The following is a 15,654-nucleotide window of genomic DNA, read 5'->3' on the forward strand; positions in this document are numbered from 1 at the left end:
GGTTCTCTGGGCCCCTGTGAGGTTGGCCTGGAGAGAGACCAGACATCAAGTGCCTGAGTCAATCAGAGGTCCTCTCTGGCAGAGTCTGAACTTGGGACAGAGAGTGAGAAAAAGACTCGGAAAGAGAGAAAAGGTAACTGACAGATAAATACAATGCAGTTAAGTGACAGCGCAGAAATGAAGACATGGGCCATGGGCCAGATCCTTATTAAGGATCTTGGTCTTCCTCTCAAGAATAAACACTGGTGAGAAGTGATGGAAACCCGACCTAGGACCACAAAAGAGATGAATTTGGGGGTGGGGGTGACTTTAGAAATATAGCCACAAATCCTTTGGCATTCTCTCCTCAATTCAGTTCCTGCTGAGTGTGGGTTGTACTTAGCAATTTGCTTCTATTAATAACATATAGAATAGGGCAAAACAAACACGTATGACTTACCAGACTGGGTTATAGAGAGTCTTTCAGCTTCCATCCCAAGTCTCCCTTCTCCCCCACCACTACCATCACCCTTCCCCATCCCTCTCCCTGCCTGTGGGGAGAAGCAACTTGTTGTTTTAAGCACACCTATGGAAAGACTTACACAGTGAGGAACAGAAGCCTTCAGTCAACAGCCAGCAAGGAATGAAGACCTGCTGACCACCACATGAGTGCTCTTGGACACAGACTCTGCAGCCCTCATTCAGCTTTGCAGTGATGGTAGCCCTGGCCAACAGCTGCCAAAACCTCAAGAGAGACCAGTTTAGCTAAGCCACCTAATCCTCAAAAACTCTGAAAAATAATAAATGTGCTGTTTTAAGCTAAACTTTGGCATAACACGCTCAGTGGCATTAGAAAATAAACACAGAAAGCAATGGATAAGATTGTGTCACATGGGCAGAACTGCTAAGACTTTACAAGGATTACTGTTGGGCACCAGAGAAAAGAAATAAAAGAGACTCTGAGCTCTGAGCCTGGCTCACTGAGGTTCCGCTTTAGACAAGGGGAAGAACCATGGAAAGATGAACTCTGAAGGAGAAAGAAAACAATTTCCATTTTGAACTCAGTGAATCCAGATGCTGGTGAGCTTTACAGATGCTGCAGAGACGTGGAAATATAGGCAGGTGGGAGAGTGGTTAGGGCTTCATTGATGGGTGTCACCTGGGCAGAGGAGGTGCTCGGTGGTGGAATGCATTTCCATGGAGGGCAAAAAGAGAAGATGAAAAGAGATGAAAGGCAAACCACCAGAAGCACACACATTTATGGACCCAAAAGAGGAAAAAGAGATATAATGCTCAAAAGAAAAGGTGAAGACCCTAAAGAGAGATTTGGTAAGAAGACATTCAACAGTGTCCAAAAACCAGAAAAATCAAACGTAATCTCTGGAAGTTGTACCTCACAATGTACCTCTGTCTTTGGTTCACAATATAAACCTGCTCAATCCTTGTTGGTGCAAGTCAACACTGGCTGCACAGATGAAATCAAATGTCTACATCTACTGTACGGAAAATAAGATCTTGTGGTGACCTAGCAAAGCATTTTCCACCATATAAAGAAGAGGTGGCAAGAATACACAGAAGAGCCATTCAAAAAAGGTCTTAATGACCCAGATAACCATGATGGTGTGGTCACTCACCTGGAGCCAGACATCCTGGAGTGTGAAGTCAAGTGGCACTTAGGAAGCAGCACTACAAACAAAGATAGTGGAGATGATGCAATTCCAGTTGAGCTATTTCAAATCCTAAAAGAAGATGCCATTAAAGTGCTGCGCTTAATATGTCAGCAAATTTGGAAAACACGGCAGTTACCACAGGATTGGAAAAGGCAAGTTTTCATTCCAGTCCCAAAAAGAGCAATGCCAAAGAACATTCAAACTACTGTACAGTTGTACTCATTTCACATGTTAACAAGGTTATGCTCAAGATCTTTCAAACTAGTAAACGTTTCAGCCGTCTGTGACCTGAAAAATTCTAGATGTACAAGTTGGGTTTAGAAAGGGCAGAGGAACAAGAGATCAAATTTCTAACGTTCATTGGATCACAGAGGAAGCAAGAGAGTTCCAGAAAAACATCTACTTCTGCTTCATTGACTATATGCTAAAGCCTTTGACTGTGTGGATCACAACAAACCGTGGAAAATTCTTAAGGAGATGGGAGTACCAGACCACCTTCCCTGTCTCCTGATAAGTCTGTATGTGGGTCAAGAAGCAACAGTCAGAACTGGACATGGAAGAACTGGCTGGTTCAAAACTGGGAAAGGAGTATGTCAAGGCTGTATATTGTCACCCTGCTTATTTAACTTCTATGCAGAGTATATCATGTGAAATGCCAGGCTGGATGGATCACAAGCTGGAATCAAAATTCCCAGGAGAAATATCAACAACCTCAGATATGCAGATGATACCACTCTAATGGCAGGAAGTGAAGAGGAACTAAAGAAGCTCTTGATGAGAGTGAAAGACAAGAGTGAAAAAGTTGGCTTAAAATTGAATATTCAAAAAACTATGGTCATGGCATCCAGCCCCATCACTACATGGCAAATAGAAGGGGAAAGAGTGGACTTTATGACAGACGTTATTTCTTGGGCTCCAAAATCACTGCAGCCATGAAATTAAAAGATGCTTGCTCCTTGGAAGGAAAGCCATGACAAACCTAGTCAGTGTTCTAAAAAGCAGAGACATCACTTTGCCGACAAAGGTCTGTATAGTCAAAGCTATGGTTTTTCCAGTAGTCATGTATGGATGTGAGAGTTGGACCATAAAGAAGACTGAGTGCCAAAAAATTGATGCTTTCAAAATGTGGTGCTGGAGAAGTCTCTTGGAAGTCCCTTAGACAACAAGGAGATCAAACCTGTCAATCCTAAAGGAAATCAACCCTGAATATTCATTGGAAGGACTGATACTAAAGCTGAAGCTCCAATACTTTGACTACCTGATGCAAAGAGCCAACTCATTGGAAAAGACCCTGATTGTGGGAAAGATTGAGGGCAGGAGGAGAAGGAGGAGACCAAGAATGAGATGGTTGGATGGCATCACCGACTTAATGGACATGAGTTTGAGCAAACTTCAGGCGATACTGGAGGACAGAGGCACCTGGAGTGCTGCAATCCATAGGGTGCAAAGAGTAGGACGCAACTTAGCAATTGAACAACAACAACAGCAAAAGTTTTCCCCAGGGCATCTATATCTCTCTCTCAAACTGCAGCAGAAGAATGTCCATGATTAGAATGTCCTGCTCTTTTCACAAGTGGGAATTTTTCAAGTTGCACAACCCAGAGGCCTGCTCATTTCCCTCAGGGTTTCCACTGCAGGGATACTTGGGAGGGTTGAAGAAGCAAAGGAAATGGTTTCCAGAACACATACCAGGCCTGCTGGAGAGAACTACTGGGTTGGCAAAAAGGTTCATTCAGGTTCTTCTGTAACATCTTACGGAAAAACCCAAATGAACCTTTTGGCCAACCCAATAAACATCACTCACAACAAAACAGCAGTTTCTCTAGCAGCCTTTTACTTCTGAAGCATCTCATGCATGTTCTGCCTTTCTCTATGTGCTGCTTCTTGTTAATCCACTAACTGATGACCTTCTCCACCTTCTTTTATAGCCTCGATTTACTAAAGTGATCTATTGCCTCATAGTTTCTGCTTATTGCCTTCTCTTTCCACATCTCTGGCTTGCTTTCTGAGAATGGGCTACCTTGTTTGCTGGTTAGTCTCTCTTCTCTCTTTTCTTTCTGGGTCTTTCTCTCCCCCTATCTCAAGTTCAAACTTCCCAAGAGAGAGGCTTTGGTTCAGACAGTCACAATCTGGTGCCACTTCAGGCCACCTCATGGGTGCTGGAAAGCCTCAATTACATTGTCTTTTGATCAGGTGTTGGTTCCTGGCTCAACCAGTTGTGGCCAAGGTTGTGGGGGAGATGGGCATTGAGCATGGAGAATTCCCTGTCGTCTCTTTTTCCAAAAGGAGGCAGTGGACCCAGAAACTTCTTTGAGTCTTAATGACCTCTGGCATACAAATGCCTGAAAGAGTTAATGATAAAAATGGTTTGGTAAATGCATTACTATTTAAAGAAGAGTTTTGCACAGTGTAACTTCTCCCATGATTGATATTGTGTTAAATATTTGAACTTTATTCAGATTTTATAAGGAATTTCTCAGGCAATCAGAAATTTAAGTAAACAGTTGTTCTATTAATAAAACTTGGGTTTTTAAAAAGCACTTTTAAATAAAATCTTTATATTTAGAGTTTTTGAAAAAATGGTTCAAAAACTTCCTCTTCTGTATATAGATTTGTTCTATAAAGGTTTTTTCTTTTACTATTAGCTCAATTTAGCAGCAACTACCTGTAGTACTAAACCTCAAAGTAGCACATGCTGGTGGCTTACAGATGAAAAATCCAAGGTAGAGATGTAAAATTCAAGCAAGAAAGCCTTTGCTAAACCGAAAAGACCTAAGTTATTTCAATAAACTCTGCTTAATCTTAGCTGGTTAGTTCCTCCTCTTTGTGCTTGTTCATTCATTGAGCACCACTACCTGGAAGGCATTTTCCTAGTCTGATAAGTTTATAAAGATGGTCAAGACAGAAACACTGCCCTCAAGGAGCTGCCTCCCAAGAGGGGAGAAAGGGGCTGCCTCTTTCTTCTCATCTCTCTTTGGTCTAGTTCATGCTCTCTTTCCTCCCTTCCCCATTACTTTGTGCAGCTTTGGGAAACAGGTTTGTTGATATTCAGTTTCTTCTTTTTCTGTGTTTCTTTACTGCCCTTGTCAAGGGTTCACAGAAACCCTGACTCTGGCTCCATGAACAGGTACAAACTGAATGTAACTGGAAGAAATGGGACTGGGGAGGGAGCATGTGTTTTCATTTATGTGCCTTAACGTTGTTCAAATTATCCTACACTTTTATTATAAATTGCTTTGTATAATAGAAAAGCAAATCAAAGAAGTTCAAAAAGAAGTTTTTATATATAAAGAAGGAAAAGAAATGAGAAGGGATGGGCAAGTGTGAACAAATGGAGTGGGTAAAATTTTCCATGACCCTACTGGCAAGATTATTTTGTTTTCATTGTTTTAAAAAAGCCATCTCAAAGGAAGTATTGTGGAGTGAAGGAGGAACATACTATAATCTGCAAATGACTGGGGAAAAAAAAATCTCTTTTGTCCTTTAGATTTGGTTGATTCCGGCAGATTGCTTTCTTATTCTTGAAATTGAAGGGACCTATTCCTCCTTCACTATAGAAAAGTAACTGACGTGATAAAATAAGCAAGCATTTGGGAAGCTGAGATTTTAGAGGCAGGGAATGGAAAATTTGGTGGTGAGGGGCCAACAGGGCATGGTCTCTTAGATGTGTGAGCTTCCTGTAATGTGGAATGCGTACGTGTAAAATCACCAGTCACTACATTTGCAATAACTTAATAACATGACCGTTCCTCCACCCTATCCTCCTTCCCCACACCAAGTTCTAGTTTCACTCTGGGCTACTTACTGCAAAGCTTCACAAAGAAAGAAGGAAGTAAACCTACAAAGGAGGCAGCAACGTGCTCCTCAAACCACATTCTTAACCTGATGAAAGCTTCTTTTATCATCTTTATTAGTAGTTGCTACATGGTTCAGAGTGGATGGTCCAGATCTTACATTGAATCATCTCCTTGTGCCCTGGATCTTCCAAAGTTATTAATAATTATTCAGAATCTCACTGGGGTAGAGTTAGCAGGCAAAAACAACCCTAACCAGGGTCAGTTGCATTCTGCCCCAAGACTGTATCTGGTCCCTCACCTGAACTAAAAAGGAAGTAAAATATGTGATATTTAAATCACCAGGTCCTTTCTAACGTCAGGGAAGCAACGAGAGCTCCTGTTTATGCTATTCCTGCTAAAAGGTCCCGCGCGTGTAACACCCAGTGGAATCAGTTCCCTGCTCCCTAAAAGCAACTACAGCTGCAGGGGAGAGGCAGCAGCTGGCCAGGGGTGAGGTGGGGGGAGGGATGGGGGTGGGGGGTGTGGCGGAGAGACACCGCAATCCCCAGCAGAGCACCAGGGGCTAACAGGGGAGATAATCATGTTTGAGGAAACTGACAGGATCTGGAGAAAAACCAAAGCTTAATACCTTGTCTGTCATTCCTCTGAAAAATTAGGAAATAGCAAAAGTAAGCAAATTGCTGTTTGAGTAGTGACTAAGGGAAGAAGGAAACTCAGGGCCCATAGCATTGTTCTAAGGCAGCCCTTGGATCCCAAACTGGGCTTGGAACCAAGCCAGTTAGAGGCAGACAGGTCTGTGCCAATGGTTAAGTTAGTAATAATTCAGAATAATGTTATACCCTTAGACAGATTCAAAGTGGCATTTTAAATAGCTATTCAGTTAGCAGAGCCTGCCAGCTGACAAATGTAACCCCTAAGAGAAGGCAAACCATGAGCATGTAAATATTTTAATTAAAGCTGAATATGAAACTCACTGTGCTTAATATTGATCCTGAGACTATTATCACCCACTGCTTTAATCTTAAGTTCTGACAATGGTAAACATGAGTAGCTAGTGAGAATGTGATGGTCTGCTTAACAAAAAAAAGCATTTTTGAAATCACCTGAGGCTAAGATTATTAACAATTCTAAGAGCAATAACAAAAGTTATGAATGTTGGTTTACAAATTCTAGAAAAATGTTGTTTGTCTGTCCTTTGATTTTATGAGGCAATTTTAAAAAACATCAATCAAAGACCTGCACTGAATCACCAGGTGTGAAGACAGGGTATGATGGGAAATCCAGATGGTCAAACCATCAGCAGAGTTTTTATATTTGTGATTGGTAGAGAGGAGGAGGCCTATGTTTGAAGTACAACAGATGGGAAATGCCAACTTCATCACTTAAAGTATTATCCTCGCTCCCTCCCCACAATCTGGAAATGAATGATGATGCTGCTCTGTTTAAAGACTGCAGTCCTTTTCCAGATGAGGGGCGACTTAACAGGCCCCTTTAAGTACCCTTACACACCTCTTTGGGTTAAGATGTCACCATCACTATCTCCATTAGTTAATAATAAGAGGAGTGACTGCCAGTCATTAAAAAATAACAATCTTAGTAGAAATTTGAAAATTATGTACACATTTTACAATTCTGAAAGGCAAAATGAAAAAATATTTTTAATGATGAATGATCAGGTAACAAAATGTGTAAATTAACATACACACATGTGTGAGTACAGCCATACTTGAGCAATATTTACATTTTTAAGTAGCAGGGGAAAAATGATACTTTGAAATGATTAGGCATCTTAATTTTGGAAAATACTACAAGCTTGAAAGTGAAAGTGAAGTCACTCAGTCACATCCAACTCTTTGCAACCCCAGGCTCCTCCATCCAAGGGACTTTCCAGGCAAGAGTACTGGAGTGGGTTGCCATTTCCTTCTCCAGAGGATATTCCTGACCCAGGGATCAAACTCAGGTCTCCCACATTGTAGGCAGACACTTTACTGTCTGAGCTACCAGGGAACTTCCCACTATAAGCTTAAAGAGATCTAATTGGTGTGTCAAACAGCTCCCTCCACCCTCTTGCCTCAGGCAGGTAGCAGCAAAGAGAGTTATTTAAGGTCATGTAAATGATAATGATCATAGCAAACACGCTCTTCTGACAACACAGGAGAAGACTCTACACATGGACATCACCATATGGTCAATACCGAAATCATATTGATTATATTCTTTGCAGCCAAAGATGGAGAAGCTCTATATAGTCAGCAAAAATAGGACCGGGAGCTGACTGTGGCTCAGATTATGAACTCCTTATTGCCAAATTCAGACTTAAATTGGAGAAAGTAGAGAAAACCACTAGACCATTCCAGTATGACCTAAATCAAATCCCTTATGATTATACAGTAGAAGTGACAGATTCAAGGGATTAGATCTGATAGACACAGTGCCTGAAGAACTATGGACTGAGATTCGTGACACTGTACAGGAGGCACGGATCAAGACCATCCCCAAGAAAAATAAATGCAAAAAAGGCAAAATGGTTGTCTGAGGAGGCCTTACAAATAGCTGAGAAAATACGAGAAGCAAAAAGTAAAGGAGAAAAGGAAAGATATTCCCATTTGAATGCAGAGTTCCAAAGAATACCAAGGAGAGATAAGAAAGCCTTCCTCAGTGATCAATGCAAAGAAGTAGAGGAAAACAACAGAATGGGAAAGACTAGAGATCTCTTCAGAAAATTAGAGATATGAAGGGAATATTTCATGCAAAGATGGGCACAATAAAGGACAGAAATGATATGGGCCTAACAGAAGCAGAAGATATTAAGAAGAGGTGGCAAGAATACACAGAAGAACTACCCAAAAAAGATCTTCATGACCCAGATAACCATAATGGTGTGATCACTCACCTAGAGCCAGACATCCCGGAATGTGAAGTCAAGTGGGCCTTAGGAAGCATCACTACAAACAAAGCTAGTGGAGGTGCTGGAATTCCAGTTGAGCTATTTCAAATTCTAAAAGATGATGCTGTGAAAGTGTTGCACTCAATATGCCAGCAAATTTGGAAAACTCAGCAGTGGTCACAGGACTGGAAAAGGTCAGTTTGCATTTCAATCCCAAAGAAAGACAATGCCAAAGAAAGCTCAAACTACCACACAATTGCACTCATCTCACATGCTAGCAAAGTAATCCTCAAAATTCTCCAAACCATGCTTCAACAGCATGTGAACCGTGAAATTCCAGATGTTCAAGCTGGATTTAGAAAAGGCAGAGGAATCAGACATCAAATTGCCAACATCTGCTGGATCATTGAGAAAGCAAGAGAGTTCCAGAAAAACATCTCTTCTGCTTCATTGACTATGCCAAAGCCTTTGACTGTGGATTACAACAGACTGTGGAAAATTCTTCAAGGCATGGGAATTCCAGACCACCTTACTGGTGAGAAATCTGTATGCCTCCTGAGAAATCTATATGCAGGTCAAGAAGCAACAGTTAGAACTGGACATGGAACAACAGACTGGTTCCAAATAGGGAAAGGCTGTATATTGTCACCCTGCTTATTTAACTTACATGCAGAGTATATCATGAGAAACACTGGGCTGGATGGAGCACAAGCTGGAATCAAGATTGCTGGGAGAAATATCAATAACCTCAGATATGCAGATGACACCACTCTTATGGCAGAAAGTGAAGAAGAACTAAAGAGCCTCTTGATGAAAGTGAAAGAACATTCAGAAAACTAAGATCATGGTATCTGGTCCCATTACTTCATGGCAAATAGATGGGGAAACAACAGAAAAAGTGACAGACTTTATTTTTTTGGTCTCCAAAATCACTGCAGATGTTGATTGCAGCCATGAAATTAAAAGACACTTGCTCCTTGGAAGAAAAGTTGTGACCAACCTAGACAGCATACTAAAAAGCAGAGACATTACTTTGCCAACAAATGACCATCTAGTCAAAACTATGGTTTTTCCAGTAGTCACGTATGGATGTGAGAGTTGGACTATAAAGAAAGCTGAGTGCTAAAGAACAGATGCTTTTGAACTGTGGTGTTGGAGAAGACTCTTGAGAGTCCCTTGGACTGCAAGGAGATCCAACCAGTCCATCCTAAAGGAAATCAGTCCTGAATATTCATTGGAAGGACTGATGTTGATGCTAAAACTCCAATACTTTGGCCACCTGATGAGAAGAGGTGAATCATTGTAAAAGACTCTGATGCTGAAAAAATTGAAGGCAGGAGGAGAAGGGGACAACAGAGGATGAGATGGTTGGATGGCATCACCAACTCAATGAACATGAGTTTGAGTAAGCTCCAGAAGCTGGTGATGGACAGGGAGGCCTGGCGTGCTGCAGTCCATGGGATCACAAAGAGCCAGACACGACTGAGCAACTGAACTGAACTGAACCAATAATGGAGAAAGAGAAAGGAACACAGTGTCATCAAAAGTCACATTCTTAGGAGTTCCTTTTGTCTGTCTTTAAGTTCTGACCCCACTTAGATTACCCCTAAAATAGAGGAACAGTATGTCCATGCAGTCCATGGGGTCACAAAGAGTCAGATACTATTGAGCAACTGAACTGAACTTTTGAGGAAAATAGAGGAAAAAACCCCCACCCATGAAGCAGCTGAATGAAAAGAAAATATAAATTGACCTTTAAAAGTATTTTGAATTAAAATTCTTTGGAAATGGATGATATAAATATAAGATTGGCCAATGTTCAAAACTGTTTATAATTTTTCTTTATTTTGCTGCAAGTAATTATTTATCTCAAAATGAAACCACAGTTATTTGTAAAGATGATGCTTTCTGGCTCTCAACTTGGGAATATTTGCCAGAAAACAACTGAGGTATACACTCAGTCAACAAATACATCCACACACTGGGGGAAAGCAGCCAGAAGCAGGCTTTGTCTCTGTAACCAATCTCAGCTGAACTGCTCTTCCTCTAAGGAAAAATCTGCCTCACTTTCATTTCAGTAGAGTCTTATCATGTTGTTTGAAAAATCTTACAAATTAACCAAAAGATAAACAACATATAACATAAATGATCAAAAAAATTATAAGTAATTTTTAAATGGCAATGATTATTTGAAAGAATGTTTAGCTTCATTAAGAAGTTAACTCAAAGGAGTTAAAATAATAAGAAATATGAGATACTATTTTTCACTTGTCAAATTGGCAAAAATCTTTAAATAATATCTAATGGTGGGAAATTATATAAAAATATGTACAATGGTGTATATACACTGCTAGTATAAATTGAGCCAATCTTTCTGAAGGAGTATATGTATATGTGTAGGTTTTAAAGCCTTTAAAAGAGTACATATTCTTAGAGCAACTAGATATCTAGAAATGTATCTAAGAAGTCATCATGCTGCTGCTGCTGCTGCTGCTGCTAAGTCGCTTCAGTCGTGTCCAACTCTGTGCAACCCCAGAGACAGCAGCCCACCAGGCTCCCCTGTCCCTGGGATTCTCCAGGCAAGAACACTGGAGTGGGTTGCCATTTCCTTTTCCAATGCATGAAAGTGAAAAGTGAAAGCGAAGCCGCTTAGTCGTGTCCGACTTGCAGCGACCCCAGGGACTGCAGCCTACCAGGCTCCTCCGTCCATGGGATTTTCCAGGCAAGAGTACTGGAGTGGGGTGCCATTTCCTTCTCCCAAGAAATCATCATAGATGTTGATATAGCTTCAAGTATGGTCATTACAGAGCTATATACATTGTCCAGAACTTGGAGGCAGCCTAGATGTCCAACAATAAAGAATTGTTTCAATTTTTATAAAACAATCATATCACAGAACATTATGTAGAGGGAGAAGAATATGAATGTTCACAATGCATGAAAAGATTTCAACGCTACTTATTACACTATTTCAGTTTTGTATTCATGTACCCAAGATAATAGAAAACAAATCATGCTATCTGTGGTTATCTCTGGAAACTGGAATTATTTTGGTTTTTATTTGTTTCTCATTGTTTACCTGTCTCTTCTATAATGCTCTTGTTACTAGTCTCTAAAAACAGTTAAGATATAATTCATATATCTAACAATTATGATTTACTTCTACAATTAAGAAAAAACCCATAAAATTATTCTTACCAATTAAGTTAAAGCTTTGGGAGCCAAACATTTCAATTAATATTTCATTTTGACTACTTTGACATTGAGTTGCTATCCCATTTTGTACAACACGTTGCATATCAGAGCACCTTACACAGGGTCTTCTAGCCAAGTGGACCTCACTACAGATGGAGAACGAATGACATGTTCCTACCAGAGTGCAAGTAATTAAATCTTGTTGGGGTCTTTGCTCCCTCTTACCAGAAATTACACTATGAATAAGACAGCAGAATAGCCTTATTCTAAAGTCCTAAATATACATCATGTCCTCTTTCTGACACCCTGTGGGTCTTCATAGAATCCCCAGCATGACTCATACCAAGAGAGATGGCGTCCATTACATCAAGGATTTACAACCATGAAGAGGTGCAAAACTTGGGCAGCTACAGACACAACTGAATAATTCAATTTCTAATGCTTATTTCATCTTCCATTAACACAAAAAACCTAACTTCAATCTTAAATGTGAATAAAATTTGCATTCGGAGACATCTAAAATACTGGCCAATTCCTCACTGAAAAGACCTCAGTGACGCTGGGAACACTGAAGAGGGGAGTTGGGAGCAGTTTGCAAGCTTTTGGTTGCCAGGGGACACTTACCATCTGTGGGTCGAGGAAACTGAATGCTCTCAAACGGATGGTGGAAAGAGCCAAAGTGCTGAAAAACAAGGGTCAGTACAAGGGTTAAGTGAAAGTGAAATTACGCTGACCCAGAAATGCAAATCAATGTGCCTTAGCTCTCTGTAGAACTCGAGGTGCCCAAACACTCCATTGTTTCTTCGGATTACCTAGTGTCCCAAGAGAGGCTTCAGCGATTCAGAGAAAAGAGATGAAATGCAGAGGGAAACAGCAGGCAGTGGCAGAATCTAATTTTATTTGAGAAGCATCTCCACAGCGTATAGTGGCCTTCTCATAGGGGGAAAAAATGCAGTTTTGGAGTTTTTTTTTCCCTTTCTTTGCATTGCTTTTTACTACCTTTAGTAGTCCAAATTCAAGCTCAAAATCAGAGGTGATTTTAAAACTGGAAGCTAACCAGTCATAAGAGTTAAGAGGACACAAGCTTAGACATTTATAATTCTCATCTCCATTTTGTTCTACCAAGTTGCCTAGTGTACAGGACTTGCGGCTGCAGGTACAAAGATTCCTGAAATATAAATTTCAGGTAAGTAACGTCATGGTTCTCATCTCTAATGGAATTAAGAGAGAGGGAAGAAGGGAAGATGGAGGAATGGAGAAAAGGAGTCAGGGAAGGGTCAAGAGAGACAGGTGATAAGTTGTAATAAGAGACAGGTGATTAAAAAAAAGAAATGAGTACAAATTTACAAGAAAAAGAACAGAAACAAAGGTCAGATAGGGACTCACAGTGAGGGGTGAACCAAGGAATAGGTAAGGCAAGGCGAGTTAGCAAAGGGTTACAAACATGGGTGGGGGGACAAAGAGCCCAGGCTTGAATCTAGGCTTCCAACTTGACTTCTGGGTGACTTGGCAAGTTACTTAACCTCCTGAGGGACTGTTAAGAAAGATTACATTTGAGAATGAACAAAGTACCTGGAATGGGGCGGGAGCCCAGTGAATCTTCAGTGACCACAAGCCCAACTGTCAGCCCCTTGGGTCCCAGAGGGAAGAGTGAGCCAGACTCCCAACATTGACCCTCCTCTGTCCCCACACCTGACTGTTTAGAGTTCTAGCCACACACTAAAGACAGGAGACACGGAGCTTTTGAGTTGAAATCCTCGTTCTGTCACTTGCTGGCTGTTAGTGCATTAATTCATGCAACAAATACTCATCAACTGTTTGCGGTCTTCAGGTTCGGAACTAAGATTTGGTGAATGAAAACAGACATGGCCCTCGCCGTCATGCACCTTACAGACTTGTGAGACAACCAGATAGTAATCCAATAATAAAGCAAATAAATATAAGATGAACACTATGGAGGAGAAGCACACAATGCCAAAAAAAGTACACACAAGTCCCTTGAAGAAGACACTATTGAGCTGAGCTTTGGCAGCTGAGTGGGTATCAACATAGGCTCTGAAAGGGATGGTAAGAACATTCCAGGCTGAGGGAACAGCTGGCTAGCTCAAGGCCCAGAAAATGAGAAGACTGGGTTGCCCCACGGGGCCAGGCCAGGAGGGCATGGTAAGCCTGGCTAAGGACCCTGGTCTCTAACAGTGAACAAAAGTAGCACTGGAGGATTTTTCATCAAAAAAATCACACGATAATATATGACTTTTGAGAAAACCACTTAAGCTTGGTATTGGGACTAGACTTGAGGAGATCTACTATAGACCACTGGGGAGGCCCGTGAGCTGTCCCCGGAGGGCAGATGGAGGCTGGGCTGGAATGGAAGTCAACAGGGAGTCTACGGGTGGCCACTGTCTCCACAGGGCTTAGAAGCTGGGTGTCGAGAGAGGACTTCTCACTGGAGGAACTGGATGCTAAAATTTTCACTCACCAAGACAGGGAGTACTGGGAGAATGCCAACCTGGGGGAACCTTGCTCATAGGTTTGGTTTTTGACATGTTTACCTAGGGGTCCATGGGGAAGCCATTTAACCCCTCTAAGCCTTGGAATCCTTGTGAGGATTAAGTGAGATCATATGCTTGAATGTTTGGCACAGGGCAGATGCTAAGGAAATGGTAGCTAGTGTCTTATTGGGACCTTGGACAGGAAACATGAAGCAGCTTTGCCTCGGCCCTTCCACAGAGGGAAGCCTTCCACTTCACAGCTCACACGGCATCTTTCTTGGTACGATATATGATCCACACATACATGATCCTAAAGCAGAAAGTCCCATCTGAGCACAAAGTGAATCAGGATCCTTGGATCACGCTGGGGAGGTACTCACATTTATTTATCAGGAGATTCCTTTATCTGCCCCCTTTTTAAAGTTATTAGGAAAAGTCAGGTTCTGAGACTTGTATATAGAGTACTTTCTTTTTCACCTCTTGCCTACAGGGGATGGTTCGATTGATGAACTTTTAGGATAAATACATCTGTTTGACAAATACTTCTTAAGCACCACCTTTATGTATGAACTATGGACTATAAAGATAAATGAAACTCATTCCTGTTCTTAACTCATTGGAAAAAAAACCCTGATGCTAGGAAAGATTGAGGGCAGGAGGAGAAAAGGGCAGCAGAGGATGAGATGGTTGGATGGCATCACTGACTCAATGGACATGTTATTGTTTAGTCGCTCATTCATGTCTAACTCTCTGCAATCCCATGGACTGCAACACGCCAGGCTTCCCTGTCCATCACCAACTCCCGGAGTCTACCCAAACCCATGTCCATTGAGTCAGTGATGCCATCCAACCATCTCATCCTCTGTCATCCCCTTCTCTTCCTGCCCTCAATCTTTCCCAGCATCAGGGTCTTTTCTAATGAGTTGACTCTTCACATCAGGTGGCCAAAGTATTGGAGCTTCCACATCAGTCCTTCCAATGAATATTCAGGATTGATTTCCTTTAGGATTGACTGGTTTGATCTCCTTGCAATCCTAGGGACTCTCAAGAGTCTTCTCCAACAGACATGAGTTTGAGCAAACTCTGGGAGATAGTGAAGGACAGGGAAGCCTGCCGTGCTGCAGACTTTTTGCATGGGTTTGCAAAAAGTCAGACACAACTGAGTGACTGAACAACAACAACAAATTCCTTGTTCTTAAGGAGTTTGAGGCCGGTAGGAGTTACAGGTACCCAATGAAATGCCAAGAGGAAGTGTATGATAACAAATAGTGAGAAGCAAGGCTCTCAAGTCTAGAAATAGCACATCTTAAGTTTCAAATTAAAACCTGAAACATAAGTGCTGCTTTCAAATGCTAAGCCAGTCCCATGTGGTGAAAGGTACCATTTAAGTTTGGAGTTTGGAAAGCAAGCTGGATGAATATTGTCTCAACCCGTAGCAGAAGAGAAGACAAAGATACTATCTGGTGTAAATATAATAAACATAGACAGTCAAAATTCACAATGAGAATGAATTTTGGGGAGAGGGGGTTGGGGGATATTTTAAGTGCTAAATCTAAAGAAAAGGAGGATTTTTACAGTGAAAGATTTTCTACTAACATCAACTTAGAGAACTATCTGTACAGCCAGGGAAGTGA

At 41.3% G+C, this 15,654-nt stretch overlaps 1 protein-coding gene across 1 annotated transcript in view; it reads right to left on the reverse strand.

Moving 5' to 3' along the window:
* The window catches only part of LOC122706419, a 149,978-nt gene that overhangs the window by 42,514 nt on the left and 91,810 nt on the right, over positions 1-15,654 (reverse strand). Inside the window, exon 8 of the mRNA XM_043921559.1 lies at positions 12,153-12,210. Within this exon, the coding sequence (XP_043777494.1) occupies positions 12,153-12,210 (58 nt within the window). The remainder of the gene's footprint in view (positions 1-12,152; positions 12,211-15,654) is intronic.

Source organism: Cervus elaphus, chromosome 13 (genome assembly GCF_910594005.1).
Source record: "Cervus elaphus chromosome 13, mCerEla1.1, whole genome shotgun sequence".
Taxonomy (NCBI): Eukaryota; Metazoa; Chordata; class Mammalia; order Artiodactyla; family Cervidae; genus Cervus; species Cervus elaphus.